A 20,702-nucleotide genomic window follows, 5' to 3' on the forward strand; every position below is an offset into this window, starting at 1 on the left:
TGCTTTGACTACTCTAGAGCAAAATCATGGGTATGATTAACCTAAATAACTAATTCATCTAAGTTAATTCAAGAGTCTCTGCTAGTCTTTTTATAGTTTTTTTTTTTTTTTTTTTTGAGACAGAACCTCAAGCTGTCAACCCTGGGTAGAGTGCTGTGGCATCACAGCTGACAGCAACCTCCACCTCCTGGGCTTAAGTCAGCCTCCCAAGTAGCTGGGACTACAGACGCTTGCAACATCTGGCTGTTTTTTGGTTGCAGCTGTCACGTTGTTTGACGGGCCCAGGCTGGATTTCAAACCTGTCAGCTCTGGTGTACGTGGCTGGTGCCTTAGCTGCTTGAGCCACAGGCACCGAGCCAGTCTTTTTAGTTTTGAAGCCAGATTAGGGCATGGTATTTTTTTGTGTCTTACACACTTTGTAAACAATTGTTTATTATACGATTTAGGGAAATATATGTAACACTACTCAGGAGGATGAGCCTGGAAGATGTCTTGAGCCAGAGTTTGGGGCCAGCGTAAGGAACCTAGCAAGATTCCATTTGTTAAAAAACAAACATTCAAATTGATTATAGTCAGAGGTTTTCTATCATAGCATCAAAATAAGGACAAAAGACTACATTGTAGTTAATTATCGACTTAATTACCAACTGAATAATTACGTATATTGTTAAAAAATGTGCCAGGAAAAATTTAATATTAGCAAGTATTATTGAATGACTAAAGGGCTTTAAAATTTTGGATTATTGATTTAATTATGTATTTTTATCCCTATGAATCAGGAGTTGGGAAGAGAGAGGAAATTTTGATTACTTCTGAACCTTCTCATGACAGTTTTGTGGTATCCAAAGCTGACAATGTGAAACTAATGCACCTATCTTTGATACAACAAGGGACGGTTGATGGTATCGTGGTGGTGGAATCTGGCCACATGACTCTAGAAAACTGTATTTTAAAATGTGAAGGAACAGGAGTGTGTGTTCTTACAGGGGCTGCTTTGACAATTACAGACAGTGAAATAACTGGTGCCCAGGTATTTCATTCTATGAAAAGTAGAGCTTTATATGACTAGAGACAACTTTGAGCAATCTTTTGTTCTCTACATTACTTTCAAAATACTAAGGGTATAAATGTTTTTATTACATGGATATGCTGTATAATGCTTATAGTTTTTTTAGTGTGCCTACCAACAGAAAAGTGTTCATTTTAACCAATAGCTAAGTTTTTATCCCTCACTCCCTCCCCACCCTCTTGTTTCCATGCCCTTTGTGTCTTTTTGTGCCCATTATTTAGCTCCTACTTAGTAGTGAGAACATGGGGTGTTTTTCCATTCTTGAGAAACTTCATTTAGGATGATGGTATCCAGTTCCATCCAACTTGCTGCAAATGACATTGTTTCATTCCTTTTTATGGCTGGGTAATACTCCATGGCTTATATAGACATTTTCTTTTTCTTTTTTGAGACAGGGCCTTAAGCTGTCACCCTGGGTAGAGTACTGTAACATCACAGCTCACAGCAACCTCCAATTCCTGGGCTCAAGCAATTGTCCTGCCTCCGCCTCCCAAGTAGCTGGGACTACAGGAGCCCGCCACAACACCCAGCCATTTTTTGGTTGTAGCCATTGTTTGGTGGGCCCAGGCTGGATTCAAACCCGGTAGCTCAGGTGTATGTGGCTAGCCCTTTAGCCGCTTAAGCCACAGGCGCCAAGCCTACATTTTCTTTATTCACTCATATATTGATGGGCATTTAGGTTGGGTCCATCTTTGCAATTGTGAATTGTGCTGCAATAAACTCGGGTGCAGGTGCCTTTTTGATAAAATGATTTCTTTTCCTTTGGGTTGAGTGATACTAATATATATACAATGGTTATTTCTTCATCTTTGAATGGAATTATAATTAAACTTAGAAGCTGGTAGAAACCAACAAAATGAAGACAGGTACAAGAGAGTCATAGTGCACTTAGGAAAAGTAAACTGCCCAACTCCCAAATAAGTAATTATTAGCTTTAAGTGCAGTTTTTTTTTTTTGAGACAAGTCTGTGTTGCCCTTGGTAGAGGGCCATGGCGTCACAGCTCACAGCAACCTCTAACTCCTGGGCTTAAGCAATTCTTTTGCCTCAGCCTCCCAAGTAGCTGGGACTACAGGTGCCCACCACAACACCCGGCTATTTTTGTTGTTGTTGCACTTATCATTGTTGTTTAGCAAGCCTGGGCCAGTTTCGAACCCTCCAGCCTTGGTGTATGTGGCTGGTACTCTAACAACTCAATCTGGAAATCAGTGGCTAAAGAACCAATCATTAGTCAGTTTCAGGATTTATTTTAAAAGTGCTTATATGCTATTAAATATTGCTGTTAGGAATTGTTATTTGTTCCAGGTATTTCATTCTATAAAAAGTAGAGCTTTATATGACTAGAGACAACTTGGAGCAATCTTTTGTTCTCTGAATTACTTACGAAATATCAAATATAAAGAGCTAAATAATCGGGACATAGAAAAACTGAATCTTCGGGGCGGCGCCTGTGGCTCAGTCAGCAAGGCGCCGGTCCCATATACCGAGGGTGGCGGGTTCAAACCCGGCCCCGGCTGAACTACAACCAAAAAATAGCCGGGCGTTGTGGCAGGCGCCTGTAGTCCCAGCTACTCAGGAGGCTGAGGCAGGAGAATCGCTTAAGCCCAGGAGTTGGAGGTTGCTGTGAGCTGTGTGAGGCCACGGCACTCTACCAAGGGCCATAAAGTGAGACTCTGTCTCTACAAAAAAAAAAAAGAAAACCTGAATCTTCAAATAACAATCACAAGTTCTTCAATGGGAGGACCGAGAGAATGGAGTGAGAACAGATTAAACGAAAACATGAGAATCCTTTTAAAAAATGACCTTTTCTTAATTTCTACTAAAATGAGGAAATATACTTTAGTACTACTATTTTGAGAGATTTACCATAGATAGAAATTTTTATAACTATTGAACCATTTGCTTAAAGAGGCTTTAGATTCTTTTCTAGAAAATTCATTTGGGTAAGAGTAAAATGATCTCAACCTTCCTTCCAGGCTTAATGGTTCTCTGAAAGGTATTTAGTTTTCAGCATTTTGAAACATTCTCTCTACAATAAATTGTTGCATGCCTTATAACATATTTTCATGTAACTTAATGTTTAGATTGTTAATATAGATATACATTTTCATGCTTAAAGAAATTTTTGGGCCAGGCACAGTGGCTCATGCTTATACTTCCAGTACTTTTGAGGCTGAGGGAAGAGGAAGTCAGGAGTTCAAGACCAGCCTGGGCAACAAAATGAGACCCCTGTCTCTATGAAAAGTAAAGAAATTAGGTGTGGTGGTGCACACCTGTAGTCCTAGGAACTTGGAAGGGTGAGGAAGGAGGATCTCTGGACCCAAGGAATTTGAGGCTGCAGTGAGCTGACTACACCACTGCACTCCAGCCTGAGCAATGAAAACAGGGCCAGACCCTGTTTGAAAAAAAAAAAAAGAAAGAAAAAAGAATTGGAGAGGGATTTATGTGTTTTGTAAATCATTTTACTTCTAAATTTACAGGGTGCTGGTGTTGAACTGTATCCTGGGAGCATAGCCATTTTGGAAAGAAATGAAATTCATCACTGTAATAACCTCAGAACTAGTGACAGTTCAAAAAGCACCTTAGGTGGAGTTAATATGAAGGTATTCTCTTATTTCTTAATGTAGAATTGTTATGTAAGGATTGTAAGTAATTATTAGATAAGCATTAAAATATGAGTTTCAGTCTAAAAATTTAGCTTAATGTTACTGATTTGGTATACAAGTCATAATTAAAATACAGTTAAATGAGGGCTGGGAAACAAGTTTAGCCTTGTAATTTATTAATTATTCAATAATTTCAACTTAAAACTTTTGGCAAATAACTTCAAATTTGAAAAGTGTATATATAGGATTTGCTCTTTGCTCTAAAAGCATTTTAGATTTTACATTGATAAGATCTGTAATCTATTTGGAAGGTAAAGCCAATTAAGAGACTATAAGAAACACTATCTTACTTTCAAAGTTATGTAAAATGATTTTAGCTAAGCAATTAAAACATTAACAGCAATTTTCTGCTTCTACAAATCCTATCTTTCTAGGTCCCTCTTTAGGCTTGTGTAGTTAGTGAAGTTTTATTAAAGTACATTTTGTTTCCTCAAATAGATTATGCAAATTACTTAAGCGCAGGATTATATTATATACTACTAGTAGACCCCATGCCTCCCCAAGGATGATTTTGTACATTGTCAGATAATTGGTTGAAAATCAGGCACAAATGGTAAATAGGGGCAATTTTGAAAAACTTTATTTTTCTTAAAACTTTTTCTATTTTTTTTTCTTGAGACAGAGTCTCAAGCTGTCCCCCTGGGTAGTCCTGTGGCATCACAGCTCATGGTAACCTCAAACTCTTGGGCTCAAGTGAGTCTTGCCTCAGCCTCCTAAGTAGCTGGGACTACAGGCGCCCACCACAACACCCAGCTGTTTTGTCTGTTGCAGTTTTCATCGTTGTTTTTAGCTAGTCCAGGCCGGTTCGAACCCACCAACCTCGAGGTGTATATGGCTGGCGCCTAATCCACTGAGCTATGGGTGCTGCCCCATTTTTTCCTATTCTTAAGTATTTTTCTATTTTTTAGTGGTTCTCAAATGTTAGCAATCATCAGAATCACTTACAGAGGTCCTTCCAGTTTGATTCAGCAGGTCTAGGGTAAAGCCTGAGAATTTGTTCTAGTAAGTTTCCAAGTGATGCTAATACTGCTGGTTGAACTCATGCTCTAAAAACCATATTCCTGTTTCTTAGTGTGAGACATGGACCAGCAGCATTGGCATCACCCAGCAATTTGTTAGAAATGTAGACTTTCCAGCCTCAATTCAGACCCACTGAACAGAATCTGAAGTTCAGCAAGATCCTGAGGTGATTTAAATGTAAAGCTTAATAAGCATAGTTTATAAAATCAGACAAGATTGGCCCTTGCCTTTTCCAATCTCATCTCCTACCGCTTCCCTCTCATGCATTATATTCAAGCCACACTGGCTTTGTGTTCTAGAAATTAACTTTGTTTGACTGTTTCCTTTACTTGAAACACTTCGTTGACCTTAAGGTGGCTACCTAATTACATCTTAATGTTAATTGTCCCTCTTCAAAGAAGCTGTAAATGTAAAGAACACTCTAGTTAAGTGGTAATCCCTCTTCACCCAGTTATGCTATCACATTGCCCTGTTTTCTCCACATCACATATTATTTGAAATTATTTTCATATGTATTTTATTTAAATATTATCATAGTTTGTATTACATTAATCACTGTCTGGAAAATAGTACTTGTTCAAAACAAAGAATCTCAGTTGCTTTTAAAAAAGTTTAACCCAAAAATAAGTCCCAGAGTAATTTCTGTATGTTCATTACTTCATACTTTATGTAACTTAAAAATCAGAAAACTAATTTCCTTCAACAATTTAACAGGTTCTTCCAGCACCCAAATTGAAGATGACTAATAATCATATTTACAGCAACAATGGCTATGGAGTAAGCATTCTCCAACCAACTGAACAGTATTTTATTGTAGCAGAAGACGCTTTGAACAAAGGAGCTGCTTCAGGAGATAAAAAAGATGATACAATGCTCTCCAAAGTAATGCAAAATCTGAATCTGGAAATGAATAATAATAAGATAGAAGCAAATTTAAAGGGGGATATTAGAATAGTCACGAGTTAAAGCATTTGGATTAATGTTAAAGTTTTGTGTTTCAGAAATTTAATAGTTCTCATGGGCCACTAAAATGGTAGTTTAAATTGAAAGCTTAATTAAAAAATATTTAAACATTTTAATGCTTTCATTGAATGATTTTCCCTTTCCACCTTCTATCTATACTTTCCCCTATACAAGACTAAATATTATAATTTGTTTTCTTCTGCTGTCATAATAAATGACCACTAATGGCTTATGAATTTATTATCTTCAAGCTCTGTAGGTTAAAGTCTGACATGTATCTCACTAAACCAAGATGTTGACAGGTCTGCATTTATTTATTTTTATTGTTTGGGATTTATTGAGGGTACAAAGAATTAGGTTTCACCAATTACATTGGTTAAAGTCCCTCTTATACTTGCAGCCCATCCTCCAACCCCTCACTCCCCTACCCTACCCCTTGTGTTAGCTTTTCTATTGCCTTCATAGTAGAATTGAGTACATTGGATTCTTTTCTTTATGCTCTAGGACAGGTGTCGTCAAACTGCGGCCCTCAGGCCACATGAAGCGTTGTGAATTGTATTTGTTCCCCTTCTGTGTTTTACTTTAAAATATGTGCAGTGTGCATAGGAATTTGTTCAGTTTTTTCTTTTTTTTAAACTATAGTCTGGCCCTTTTACAGTCTGAGGGACAATGAATTGGCCCCCTGTTTAAAAAGTTTGAGGACGCTTGCTCTAGTTTTGTTTCCTCACTAATTAGAGTTGATAGAATTCAGCTCTTTGTAGTTGTAGGTTGAGATCCATTTTCGTGTTGGTTGTCTGCTGAGTCCCAGTTTCTACTGGCTGATTGTATTCCTGGTTCATGGCCTCCTTCCGCCATCTTCAAACCCAGCAAGTATGACCCACTATCCAGTCTCCTTTGAATCTCTCCTGCCTCTTGTCTCATCCCTTTGACCCACTTTCAGGATTCCTTTTCCACTTTTAAGGATTCATGTAATTAGACTGAGCCCCCCTGGATTATCCAGGATAATCTTCCCATCTAAAAGTCCTTTCCTTAATTTTTAACTTTTGTTTTCACAGATCAGGCTAACCTCCGGGCTCAAGCAATCCTCCCTCCTCTCTTAAGTAGCTGGAACTATAAGCCTGAGGCCCTTAACTTAAATATTTGCAAAGTGCCTTTTGTTATATAAAGTTAAGCATTCATAGGTTTCAGGGATTAGGATGACATCTTTGGAGGACCATTCTGCCTACCTCCTCTATCTTAATCAGTTTTCTAGGTTAAGCCCTAACTCTACTTCTCAAATGAGTTTAAGAAGAGTTTCCACCTAGGCATGGAGGCATGTGCCTATAATTCCAACTACTTGCTCCGGAGGCAGAAATAAGTAACTTGAATTTGAGACCAGCTTGACAACACAGGGAGATCACCCACACCCTCATCTCCAAGTTTCTTCTGCCAACTATCCAATACATAGCTTATATACATTTATAAGAGATTCTAATTAGAACTTAATGGAGAGATGGCTCTGTATTTGTTCTCTTTCCCTTTTACACACATAACCTGGCTTTCCCACTAGCAGGTAAATTTGTTAGCGTAAGTGCTGTATCCAAATTACACCCTGCACTGTATTGGGCAATGCAAATAATTTAAAAAGATGCTAATAGTGGGTCTATGCCTGCAGAAAAGACTGAAGTGAGATCTTACCATTACAATCTTTTAAAAAAAGACACATCACTGGTGTTGGGTATGGAAATGTGAGGATTCTAGAGGTTAAGATTGCACAAACTGAGGTTAGATGTCCTTGGAAGTAGAACAATGGATGAGTCAGAACCGTTTTGCCTTTTGTAATGGGATGGCAGTGGGAGTGATTTCCTTCATTCCATTGCCACAATGAGGAGCAGCAAAGCTAATGTCTCAACTGAAGAGCAGAATGGAAACTATGGTGCTGGAGCCTTTACCAGTTTAGGAAGTAGTAGTGAAAGCAGCAGGTGGCTGAAAGGCATGGCTATGCAGCTTAAGACATATGGAAGTATCTGATTATTAGAAGCTGTTCCTAAGTTGGTATTATTTGTGACCCTAAAGTTGGGAGATACATGCATATTATTTAAGATTTTACAGTTATGTCAGCCAGAAAGCAGTAAATTTGAAGATAAGTGTCTAATTTTCTCAAAGTACTAAAGTGAATAAAATAACTGTATAAATTATACTCAGTGATTGGACCAGTCCAAGTGTTCTTAAATTGTAGTACATAAAAACTGGTTTCAAGAGTCTACCTGAAATTTTAAGTAAAAAATTATGTGGGAGTGGCGCCCGTGGCTCAACGGAGTAGGGCGCCGGCCCCATGTACTGGAGGTGGCGGGTTCAAACTCAGCCCCGGCCAAAAACTGCAAAAAAAAAAAAATTTTTTTGTGCACGTCTTTTGGTGGAGAGTCCATAGCTTTCATCGTATTCTCAAACAATCTTCTAATCCTTTAAAAGCCTATGACCACTGAACTAGATCAGTTATTTCCTTTTTCATATTCTTTATTATTCAATCGTGGCCTAAACAGCTATTTGATTTTTCTTTTTTCTTTTTTTTTGTGGTTTTTTGGCCAGGGGCTGGGTTTGAACCCGCCACCTCCAGCATATGGGACCAGCGCCCTACTCCTTGAGCCACAGGCACAAAATTTGTTTTTTTCTACCCAACGCTGAGATTTAACTGATACATACAAAAACTTTGTAACTCGTATTTTAATACTAAAAGTTAAGCTTTTTTTATAATTTGGTATTTTGCAGATTTTGTGGTTATGTTAAGATGAACATTTATTTTACCAATAAAATTTTTAAGCCATTGGCAGATATCAGGATCCTAGGGTAATTTGGGAAACCTTAGAACAATTTCTAGCAACCCCCCCCCCAAAAAAAATTTAGATCAACAGGATAATGGTAATCCTACTGTGCTTATTTTATTTTATTGACAGTCACCACTATACAAGTGAGGATATGCTTCCTACTTTAGAGCTATAAAAATTTCAATCATTCAATATGACGATAATTACTGAATACGAACAGCCACAAGCATATTATACTCTTAACATGAAAAATATTTTGCAGGTATAACAGTTGAGACATATTGAACACTGAATTATGTAGTCAAATCCTTTGTGACCTTTATCTTAATTTCTAGGTTTGCAAGAAATAGGGAATTTCAAAGACCGAAAATTCCTTAAAAGTACTTCCATTTAAAATAAATACTAGGATGACTAACCCATTCCAGTTTACCTGACTTTCCCAGTTGTTAGCAAATCAGTCTTCGGCAAACTGGGACAAGTTGGTCACTCTAAATCAGTTTCCAAGAAGTACAGATTGATTTACACATTTTCTTAAAAGCTAAATTATAGCTAAGACACTATCATAAAATTCAGGTGATCTTTTAAAGATTCAATAGCACATTCTCCCCACATGGTCCAGAAATCTTTTTTTCTCTCCCTCCGAGACAGGAACTGTGCTCTGTGGCATAGACTAGGCTAGGCTAGATTAAGCGGTGCCATCATTCAGCTCACTACAATCTCAAACTTCTGGGTTCCAGTGAATCACACCCCTCCCCCTCTCTCAAGTGCTAGAATTACAGGCGTGAACCATGCTTTATCTAGAAATCTTTTTGTTACATGAAATAGGACAATCTGCAAATATCAAGGCTAAACAAATATAACTTTTAAAAACTTTCATTCCTGTCTTCTGGACAGTTATTCACATCTGAACATTTTAGGTAAATATGGAATTCAGGAACCATTTTCTCAGTCAAAACCAAAATTCATGTCAGTTCTAATCCTATTAGAAATTCCCTTTTTTTTAAAAACTATTCTCCTGTCCCAATTCTGCTTCCAGATTCAGAGGGAGGGAAACTGCCATTTAGTAAGTGCTTGGCAACAGTGATGTCATCTTTCTAGTTATCTGAACTGACCCTAAGATGGCACAACTACTGATGTTCTCCTGATATTATGACATAGGTGATGTCCAGAGTTTTGAGTGCAGCTTCACAGAATGGGAGAATCCATCATACTGCAGCTACTTGCTCAAGGATAAAGTAACCCACACATTCTCTTCACACAGAATATTCTGCAACATGGCTCCCTGAAACTGACGAGAGCCTTTTCTTCCGGTTAACTTTTGAACATCTCTTTGGGACCAAATTAGATTTTTTTTTTTGTAGAGACAGTGTCTCACTGTACCACCCTTGGGTAGAGTGCCGTGGCGTCACACGGCTCACAGCAACCTCTAACTCTTGGGCTTACGCGATTCTCTTGCCTCAGCCTGCCAAGCAGCTGGGACTACAGGCGCCCACAATGCCCGGCTGTTTTTTTGTTGCAGTTTGGCCGGGGCTGGGTTTGAACCCGCCACCCTCGGCATGTGGGGCCGGCGCCCTGCTCACTGAGCCACAGGCGCCGCCTAGGACCAAATTAGATTTTAATTCCCTTTCACACCATTCTCAGCTGGGCTGTCACTGCCAAAACCTTTCAAGCCTAGAAGTGTAGTAAAGATGCCAACCACAGTGTAAATCAGGGCTGCTTTCACTGCTGTGTGAACTGCAAGAACAGATCCAACTGTCAGTGCCAACTCACTATGACCCCAAGCCCCGGGATGTGTGTAGTAGAAGCAGAAACACTACACTTTTCCACGTATTTTCCCCCTAAATTTTCTCCCCATTTCCAGCACCTTTCCTTTTCTGAATGGCAGGAGTGTAATCAACTCTTGTTTTGGAAGAACTTTCCAGTCACCTCAGAACTGTCACAACATCCTGTAACTTGAATATTGTCTTTGTTCTAGGCAGACAGTAGGGGGATGATTAAGAAAGTAAACACACTGGCTGATGCCTCAAGTTATTAAAGATGACAGACATGTTAATGTAGAGAAATGTGTCAAACACCTGCCCTCTCTGCCCTCAAATTCTAAACTTTATGCAATGCTTCACTTAACCCTTACTCTTCATCTAAATACTTTTTTGAACTTTGTAGATTGATATATATTTTTATGCTGGAAACTAATTTTTATATTGAAAACTAAAAAAACAAAAACGTTAACCTTGGTCTTAAGACTTTTCAAAGACAATGCTTGGAAGAAAGCAAAAACGTTCAGCCTTAGGGAAACATTTACTAAAGAAAAAATACAAACTGTGGTATTTTTATAATAGATTGTTATATTTTACATAATATGAACAAAACACTACTGTAGCTACACACTTAAGTTTCCTTAAACTACAATGAACCACAAAACGAGTGGAAAATGGATTTTCTTTCCAGGTGGCAAATAAACAACTTGGGAAAACAAATCGCATGCTTTTATTTTTTTAACGCCTACGCACAAGCATCGACATAACCAAGCTTTAATAACCACCACCTCCTCTTCCCTGTCCAAAGTAGCCACTTCCATAGCTTCCCCTGCCAGCTCCCCGCTGGAATCCCCCAGATCCTCTGTAGCCTCCACTAGACCCTCTATAGTCTCCTCCAGAGTTGCCTCTAAACCCACCTCGTGAACCTCCTCTATATCCTCCACCAGCACCCCCTCCGAATCCTCCCCGAAAGGAGTTGGAGTTGCCACCGTAGCCCCCACTGCCGTAGCCCCCACTGCCATAGCCCCCACCGCCATAGCCTCCACCGCCATAGCCTCCACCACCGTATCCAGAACCTCTTCTATATCCACTTCCATTGTCATATCGGGACATCTTGGGAGGACGTGGACCATCTCCATACCTAGGAAAAACACAAAACCACCACTTTAGCAAAGCATTCTTAATACTTCTCAGCTACTCACCAAATGTACACATTTAGTCATACCTGAAAATTTAATTCACAAAATAAAGCCAAACACACAAGCACAAACTGAAATTAATCTGTTCTAAAAGTCAACTGTAACCATTAGGTTTTCTAAAGTTCTGATTCAATCTCAAAGGGCTTTTGTTTTGGCAGTATGTTCTCATAATTTAAAGATAATCCTTTTTTATTCAGTTCTACAACATAGTGTTCTAAGACAGCAAGAATTAATAGTATGCCAGGAAGAGGTTTCTAGAAATGGCAATAAACTATCAGGTCTTTATTAGAAAGTACTTTCCTGCATTAACTCTGAGCTATGTTTCCATAAGATGTCTGTTTATCTGTTCACGCTTCAATTTGTCATGTGGCAAACAGAAAATGAGGGCTAATGAAAAACTGCAGTTATTGAGATATCTCACCAATAACAACATACACATCTCCCACCCCCGCTTATTCCTTCTGCGCAACTGTTTGTAGAGGGTAGCACTACTAATTCAGGGCTGCCAGATCAGAAATATGCTCAATCTGTCTGCCTCCCTTCACTGCTCCATTTTCGTGTCCACCACTAATTCATAATGTATCTACTGCAAGCCTGTTGATTAGTAACTTCTCCCCATTTCAATTCTCACCACTGTTTTGGGCCACCATCAAATTTACACATCCTGAACTCTTATTTCACCCTTTCTAGTTTTCTAGACTTCTGCCCCTCAGAGAAGATTAAACGTAAAGCCTCCTTGCTCACCACCCCTCCTGCCTCTCTTCTAAACATCCATGAGCACCTTCAGTTGTACCTGCCCATGAAACTTATTTTCTCTTTGAAGGTTCCTCTTCTCAAAAATTGTTCTGTACATCTGACTGGCTGTAAGGACCAAAGTATGGCACAACAAGAACACTGTTTCAAAAGTCATGCTGCCTGGGTTTGAATCCAGCTCCAGTTACTAGTTGACTGACATGGGGGCTTATTTGTGCCCAGTTTCCCTTTTCATATTAAAAGGTTATGATAAGCTGGACACTATGGTGTTAACCTATAATCCCAGTTACTCAGGAGGTTAAGCCAGGAGAGTACTGCTTGAGGACAGGAATTAGGAGACGAGCTTGGGCAACATAGCCAGACTCTGTCTCTACCTTAGCCAGAACTACTGTATTGTAGTTCTGCCTTTTCTGTAGATACCAAACATTGCCAAAGAAAAAGATAACTATTTGGGCTGTCATGTTCCTGTCATATGACCCACTCTGGACTATGTATGTTCTCTTAAGATTTCTTTCTATTATTAACATGCACTGACATAGATTTATTGTAGACAAAAATAAGTAACATTCATTTGTTCTCAGTGTATTAATGAGAACTAAATTCCATGTTTAGTCTAGAACTTTAAACAATATAGCCTCTATCAACTACCTCTAAAAATTTTAGTCCTGTATATGACTTCTATCCTCTGCATGGTTCAAGGACAGTTAATATGGTACTCACCGTGCATTACTAATCATAAGGTTGATACCAGCAGCTGAAGGCCTAGAGATTTGGCGGATTGTGTTCAGCATCCGTTCATTTACAGGGTCCAACTGGCTGATGATAGAAGGTTGTTTGGTTACTTCAACAACCAGAGCTTCCATGGCTGCCCGGAGAGCAGTAATGCAGGCAGCAGCTTCATGTGACATTTGCAGTTTGATCCTAAGATGGAGAAAAACAATAAAAAATTAGAGGAAGCACATGCAGAAAAAGATTATTTCTCAACTTCACACATGGCAAATCATAGAGTAAGTTAATAAATACCAATGCTTTAAACTACTATAATAGCCCCAGATTTAGGCACACACAGATATTAAGAGTAACAATAATCTGCACTATCCTTTTAAAATCCATGCCTAGCTATTAGGAGTCTTAAATGATAAAGTCTATCCAGCCAAATAAATATAATAAAAATATGTAATATATATAATAGACATACTAAAACAACAAAAAAATAAAGCCTATCAACACAGATCACTCAGACTTCAAGAAATGAAGTAAGAGAGTCAGAATATTGGCATTTTCTAGGTTTGTAAGAACATGGCTGAGCCTATGACTGTCCATTTTTGCCTGCTGCTTACCACTAGTTTCTAATTAATACATACAGCATGTCAAAAGAGGTACCCAAGCTCTAACTCTAATCAGATTCTAATTCATAGTGGCAGACACAGACCAAGTTCCTAATGTATTTACTTCTACTGGTATTGTTAATTAAAAAACTTACTTTAAAATGAACCATACTACCAAAGTTTATCATTCCCCAAGATAAAATGCTATAAAATGGTTATCTGAGCCACAAAATTTTGCCATGTTTGCTTCACAAATTAAGTTAGATTAGCAGCTGAATTCTATCACATCTCAATTCTAAGAAAAGTTTGAGAGTTCACGTCTGAAAATCCATACCAGTCATCCACAAGCACAATCTGCCCATCAGACAGGACTTTCTTGGAGGCAAAGAGAAGTAATTGCAGTGGGGTGACTAAAGTCATGCCCTTTGCAGAGATGGCTCGGGTTCGAATCTGCAGATGGAATAAGAGGAAATATTTGCCATTCCAACCACCAAATACTGCATTTTTTGAGACAGAGTCTCACTGTGTTGCCCAGGTGCGAGTGCAGTGGCACTGGTCTAGGTCACAGCAACCTTAAACTCCTGGGTTAAAGCAATATTCCTGCTTCAACCTCCCAAGTAGCTGGGACTACAGGTGCACACCACAATGACCAGGTAATTTTTCCAAATTTTAGTAGAGACGGAATCTCACTATTGCTCAAGCTGATATCAAACTCCTAGGCTAAAAGATCCTCCTGCCTTGGCCTCCCAGAGTGCTAGGATTACAGGCATAAGTCACCATGCCTAGCCCTAAATACTGCTTTAAAAAGACAAATTAGGCTTGGTGCCTGTGGCTCAAGCAGCTAAGATGCTAGCCACATACACCTGAGCCAGCGGGTTCGAATCCAGTCCAGGCCCGCCAAACAACAATTGACAGCTGCAACCAAAAAACAGTCAGGCGTTGTGGCGGATGCCTATAGTCCCAGCTACTTGGGAGGCAGAGGCAGGAGAATCATTTGAGCCCAGGAGTTGGAGGTTGCTGTGAGTTGTGATGCCACGGCACTCTACCCAGAGCGACGGCTTGAGGCTCTGTCTCAAAAAAAAAAAAAAAAATAATAATAATAAAAATAATAAAATAAAAAGACAAATTAAATTAAAACTCATATTCAATGATTTTAAAGACAATATGGACTGTCAATGTAAACTTTTCTAAACTAATCTTTTCTTACCTTTTCACCAAATACAAAGAAGGGAGATGGGTACTTCATGTCTTGGCTACTAAAAGGACAATTAACAGATGACTTGTGGATAAGCGCATTACGCCCTTCAGTGGTGAGGATCTTTCTTTTTTCCTTATGATAGCATACATTTGGGTACACCCCAAAGGCCAGGAGAGAGATAACAACATCCAAATTATTATCTGGTCCAGTGTTAGTAAACACTTGCGTCAACAAACAGTCTGTTAAGAGAAATAGGGTAAGAAAAAAGGTAACTGACTAGTATTTATTACATGCAAAATTTGAAGAACTGACTCTTTTCCCACCCCTACCCACTTTTCAAATAACCTGTATATAAAACCTCTCTTCTTACAACACTTGCACCTAAAGTTCAAGGAGAAATTTTGCTGAGTCTCCACAATAACAAACTAAAATGTCCATATATTCTCTTATAAATATAAATCAACCATAGTATAAGCTTGGGGGTAATGACTTTTAAAAGCCCCCTATCAGCCATTTATGCTCAGAATAGCAGCCAGACTATAACCATGAAGATACAGTGATAATTTAAGAGGACACCCACTGGAATGAAGTCTGATGTTTTCACCTAAACTACACTTCATGAGTACCTTACCACTAAGTGGAAAGGAAGCCAGGGGAGGGCTAAGAATACAGACATTTTGTTTTACTCAGTCTTACAATTTCCTAATTGAATGAATTCAGACAATTTACAATTCAATGTCAGTTTCATTATCTATAAAATGGAGCAACAATGCCTGCATCTCAGGATTGCTGTAAATATTATACCACATAAAAAAGATTCTCTCCCCTTCCTTTGATTTTTGAGGAAAAAATTAAAAATTCAGTCACCTTACAAAAGAAGAGAACTACTTTCTTTAGTTACATCCTTTAAATATTTACCATCTTACCCAACTAACTTGTCAGCTAAACATAACCTGTTTTGGTTATGTATTTCAGTTGTCAATGTTTTAGGAAATAATTCTGACTCTTAACCTAGTTGGAAAAGTACTAAAGCTCAACTTTCTGTCAAGGAAAAGAAGGCTAATTCTTGGGCGGCGCCTGTGGCTCAGGGAGTAGGGCGCCGGTCCCATATGCCAGAGGTGGTGGGTTCAAACCCAGCCCCGGCCAAAAAACCACAAAAAAAAGAAAAAAAAAAAAAAAAAAAGAAGGCTAATTCTTGTTTCTACATCAAATATCACAAGGTCCTTTGTAATCATCTGTACACCAACTTTAACTTTAAGCCATTTGAAGTTTAATGTGGTAAAATTTACTTCAAGTCTAAACATGAACATATGAGCCTAATGATAAATCACTTCCTAAACTACAATGGAAAAGTTATTAAAAAATTTCTCATTCTGAAAGCTATACCATGTCCACAGATAAAAAATTTAAGAAAATTAAAAAGCCTTCTCTTAATGGAAGCATTTATAATCTATGTACTACATTATAATTACTTTGATTGCCTTTCAGTAACATAGCCTTTTCCTTGTGTAAAGACTGAGTTAATATGAAAAAACTGAGTTCAAAGAATTAACAACACCTGAGAACAAACAGACAAAAGGAGGCCTAGGGTCTGAAGTTTGCAGCTAAAATACAGTGCCTGTCAATTTGCACGTACTGTATAATTGTCAATTCAGACGTATCTTAATAATGGGAAAAGTCTTACCTTCTGGAAATCCAGAATTAATCAGAATCTCTTTTAGCTGAACTTTGGCTTCCCAAGTCATTCTTAGTGTAGCCATACTGAGTCTTTTGTGCTCACAAAAACGTATCTCTGCTTCTTCTCCACCCATTCTAAAATAAATTGGTACAAGAAGTCATTCTCAAAGACCAGAGAACTAGATACAGATCAGAATCTAAAGACAGTTCACAATCTTAGAGTAACTCTTTCAAAACCATACCTAGCATCATCCCAGGCTTGGAATACTGATAAAAGGGCCACATGATCAGAAAATCTGTTCCCAGCAAAATTTCGATGCACATAGCCCAGCCGCTTGCCTTCATTGATGAAAGGTTCCGGAAAGCAGGTTGCAGCAGAGATGGTACAGACAGCATCTCCCACACTGAAAGACACACAATTAAATTCAAACTAGTTCACAATCTTGCTGCCGGCAGCCTGGACAGTGCTATCAAATGTAGGTCAGAGCTGTATTTATTATGACACTGCTTTTATTAGTTTTATTTATTTGTTAAGCCACTGAAATGGGCTTAACAGGAAAGGCACAGTCACTCTCTGGAAGAAGGGGGGAAAAAAAAAAGAACTTTGACATTAATAGCCTCATATTCACTGTAAATTATAACCAGATATATTTTTCCTTTCTTATTCTCTCTTCACCATCATACCACATCTCTAAGTCTTCAAAACTTTCTGATAAAAATGTTCTACATCTCTTTTCCTAGCACTATTCTTTCAAGAAAAAACCAACTCTCCTGGGAGGACCCGTTTTCTTTAGAGAAGTCAGTGCTGTCTTCCCCAAGTTGGGTCTAGACGTCCCATCTACTAGAACTGTTCATTTTTCTCATCTCATACTTCTTTCAGAATCTAGATGTCACTTCTCTTTACTTAAGAATATCTTCTAAGTCCATGCTGCTTTTATGGGGAGAAGATTCTGAAACTATTTTACACCACTTAATTAATTACCAGGCAAAAAACAAAGTACTTACTAGAAAATACACCCCATGATCATCATTTTGCCAAGACGAGGCTCAATGGGGAGTTTAGCCAGGATTCGTCCCAAAGGAGTCAATTCATCATTGGCATCTAATGCATCAAGCTCTGTGGGGGAGAAATATGTGAGCAGAAAACAGCAATGCACAGTTACTTCATTAACTGGGAAAAGAAGAAATACTGCTTTGTAGATTAAGGTTAACACAATGCACTTATGATTTGTTAAGCCACTACTAGCTAGCAATAAGCCCATGGCCAATACTTCTTTTCACTCAAAAAGAGAACAAAACCAAATCTCCAGCACCTTAGGAGGTAATAGAATAAGACCCTCTAGGTTGTAAAGACAAATACAATCCACAAAAAGCCTATAAATAGTTATAATTTATAACAGCAGTTTGTCTATATGCCTTGGTCTGACAGCCATCTGTTAATTATTTTCATAGAGAAAAAAAATGAAAGCTGGAAAAGTCTGAATAGCAGGTGAATGTTACATTTAAAATTTAAATTCAGATCCAATGCCTTTATTTTTTCCTCACTATATTACGTTCTTTCTGGAACAAGTATGGGATGAAAATACAAATGTTCTAAGAGATGCACATAAAAATATTTTAAGTATTAGGATTCATGTTCTAATCTTTAAGTATTGGTTAAGAAAAGACATCTTGCCCTTTTCTTAAGTTTTCTTTTTTTGTCCCCTCCCCCCCACATAAGACTCACATTATCCCCTTCTTCCCTTCCATTCTTCATTATAATAGTGACCATGCCAAGTACCTAAGTACTATGATGGAAGCCTTACCATCACAGCCTTATTGATTTCATTTTAACCCATCTGTTAAGTATTATCTGTCAGGATAAGACAGATGGTATAATTAACATCTGTGTTAAGTAAGTCTGTATTTTAAGTACCTCTAAGAGTGTGCTCTGCTTCAATCACAGCATCCAAAGGTGGAGGTTCAATTGCCTTGGCCAGAAATTGGCCAATTCCTCCAAGACGCAAAAGTTTTATGCTCAAAGCAATTTCATGCAATGGTGTCCGAAACATCTCTGGTGTCATGTGGGTTTCAAGTCTAAGAGAAGCATAAAATAATCATCCTCTTTGTTTATGCACAGATGTAACTTAAATAAAATCTTTGCAGAAGGATAATCAGGCATATAGAGCTACCCTTTCCTCATCCTTCTACTTTATAATTGTCACAGAACCTTTTACTAATTACTACAAAGTCTCTCTCTGGAAAAAATTTAACGTTTGAGTACAGGTTTCTGACTTTACCCTTATAGCTTGATGGCATTTTCAGCTGAGTAAAGGGGAATGAAAAATCACCCCAAGTCTCCAAAGTTATTACCTCCTATGGCTTCTCTATGTCTCACCTGTTAATAATTGTGTTTTAAAAATGGTAACAAGAATTAAAGCAAGAGACAAGAATACTAAAATTTTCTGCAAGCTCCTTACCCAGTCCATATAATTTTAGTGTGATAGGAAAGAATCTTAGGAGATCATCTAAGCCTTTAAAATTCTAATGAGTTAATTTTGATTACAGGGTAGCACCTGTGGCTCAGTAGGTAGGGTGCCGGCCCCATATACTGAGGGTGGCGGGTTCGAGTCCAACCCTGGCCAGCTAAAACAGCAGTGGTAACTGCAATAAAAAATAGCCGGACGTTGCGGTAGGGTACGCCTGTAGTCCCAGTTACTCAGGAGACTGAAGCAAGAGAATTGCTTAAGCCCAAGAGTTGGAGGTTGCTGTGAGAATTAGAGCTGTTACGTCACAGCATTCTACATAGCACTCTACCAAGGGTGACAGAGTGAGACTCTTGCCTCCTTACAGATATGAGGCTTAAAGGTAATGTTTACTGGCGTATTCTGGATTTCAGATCTTTAGATTAGGGACGCTCAAATTGTTATGTGTAACACAAATGCTCCGAAATCCAAAATCTGGAAATACTTTTGGTCCTAAGTATTCTGGATAAGGGATGCACAACTTGGTAACAGCAAACATTTACCAAAAGCATACTAACTTAACCAGCCATCATTCTAAGTATTTTACATTATTAATTCATTTAATTCTCACACAACCCCTATGGGTTAGATATTACTATTTCCTTTCCTTACAACTAAAAAAATAAGAAAGGTTAAGTACCTTAACATGATTTTATTGAATGGGGGCAGCAGAGGTCACATGTTTAAGGTTATGCAATATACTAGAACAGTATTAAAATCCAAACTCTACACTTCCAATTCAGGGGTCTCAAACTCATGAGCTTAAGCCTCAGTCTCCCAGTGTTAGGATTACAGGTGTGAGCCACCACGCCTGGGCTAAAAACTTTATTTTAAAGACAGGGTCTTGTTCTGTCACCCAGGCTGGAATACATTAGCCTGATCATAGCTTCCTGGGTGTTTCTCCTACCTCAGTCTCCTAAGGCACCTGTCACCCCACCCACATAATTAAAAAATATATATTTTGTACTACAAAGCCATAGTAATCAAGACAGCATGGTACTGGCACAAAAATGGAGACATAGACACTTGGAATCGAATAGAAAACCAGGAAAGGAAACTAACATCTTACAACCACCTCATCTTTGATAAACCAAACAAGAACATACTTTGAGGGAAAGACTCTCCATTCAATAAATGGTGTCGGGAGAACTGGATATCCACGTGTAAAAGACTGAAACTGGAACCACACCTTTCTCCACTCACAAAAATTGATTCAAGATGGATAAAGGACTTAAATTTAAGGCATAAAACAATAAAAATCCCCAAAGAAAGCATAGGAAAAACACTGGAAGATACTGGCCTGGGAAAAGTCTTCATGAAGAAGACTGCCATGGCAATTGCAACAACAAAAATAAACAAATGGGACTTCATTAAACTGAAAAGCTTCTGTACAGCTAAGGAGACAACCACCAAAGAGACAACCTACACAATGGGAAAGGATATCTGCCTATTATGAATCAGACAAAAGCTTGATAACTAGGATCTATACAGAACTCAAATTAATCCACATGAAAAAAGCCAACAATCCCATATATCAATGGGCAAAAGACATGAACAGAACCTTCTCTAAAGAAGATATATGAATGGCTAACAAACATGAAAAAATGTTCATCATCCCTATCTATTAGAGAAATGCAAATCAAAACCACCCTGAGATACCATCTAACCACAGCGAGAATGGCCCACATCACAAAATCTCAAAACTGCAGATGCTGGTGTGGATGTGGAGAGAAGGGAACACCTTTTTACACTGCTGGTGGGACTGC

At 38.4% G+C, this 20,702-nt stretch overlaps 2 protein-coding genes across 4 annotated transcripts in view; one reads left to right on the plus strand and one right to left on the minus strand.

Annotated features, from left to right (window-relative positions):
• Nucleotides 1-5,827, plus strand: part of SHCBP1L (SHC binding and spindle associated 1 like) — a 53,307-nt gene extending 47,480 nt beyond the window's left edge. Inside the window, exons 8-10 of one of the 2 annotated variants that reach the window (XM_053605734.1) lie at nucleotides 780-1,030; nucleotides 3,548-3,670; nucleotides 5,468-5,827. In XM_053605734.1, coding sequence (XP_053461709.1) covers nucleotides 780-1,030; nucleotides 3,548-3,670; nucleotides 5,468-5,719 — 626 coding nt within the window. In that variant the 3' untranslated portion in view covers nucleotides 5,720-5,827. The remainder of the gene's footprint in view (nucleotides 1-779; nucleotides 1,031-3,547; nucleotides 3,671-5,467) is intronic. The other variant, XM_053605733.1, reaches the window with a different exon arrangement.
• A 4,981-nt stretch (nucleotides 5,828-10,808) lies between these two features.
• The window catches only part of DHX9 (DExH-box helicase 9), a 57,297-nt gene continuing 47,403 nt past the window's right edge, over nucleotides 10,809-20,702 (minus strand). For both annotated transcript variants that reach the window (XM_053605728.1, XM_053605729.1), the window contains 8 exons: nucleotides 18,348-18,508; nucleotides 17,438-17,549; nucleotides 16,675-16,836; nucleotides 16,440-16,567; nucleotides 14,765-14,994; nucleotides 13,892-14,007; nucleotides 12,950-13,150; nucleotides 10,809-11,418 (listed from right to left, as the gene is read on the minus strand). In XM_053605728.1, coding sequence (XP_053461703.1) covers nucleotides 11,052-11,418; nucleotides 12,950-13,150; nucleotides 13,892-14,007; nucleotides 14,765-14,994; nucleotides 16,440-16,567; nucleotides 16,675-16,836; nucleotides 17,438-17,549; nucleotides 18,348-18,508 — 1,477 coding nt within the window. In that variant the 3' untranslated portion in view covers nucleotides 10,809-11,051. The remainder of the gene's footprint in view (nucleotides 11,419-12,949; nucleotides 13,151-13,891; nucleotides 14,008-14,764; nucleotides 14,995-16,439; nucleotides 16,568-16,674; nucleotides 16,837-17,437; nucleotides 17,550-18,347; nucleotides 18,509-20,702) is intronic.

The sequence above is a fragment of the Nycticebus coucang genome, chromosome 10, assembly GCF_027406575.1.
Source record: "Nycticebus coucang isolate mNycCou1 chromosome 10, mNycCou1.pri, whole genome shotgun sequence".
NCBI lineage: Eukaryota > Metazoa > Chordata > Mammalia > Primates > Lorisidae > Nycticebus > Nycticebus coucang.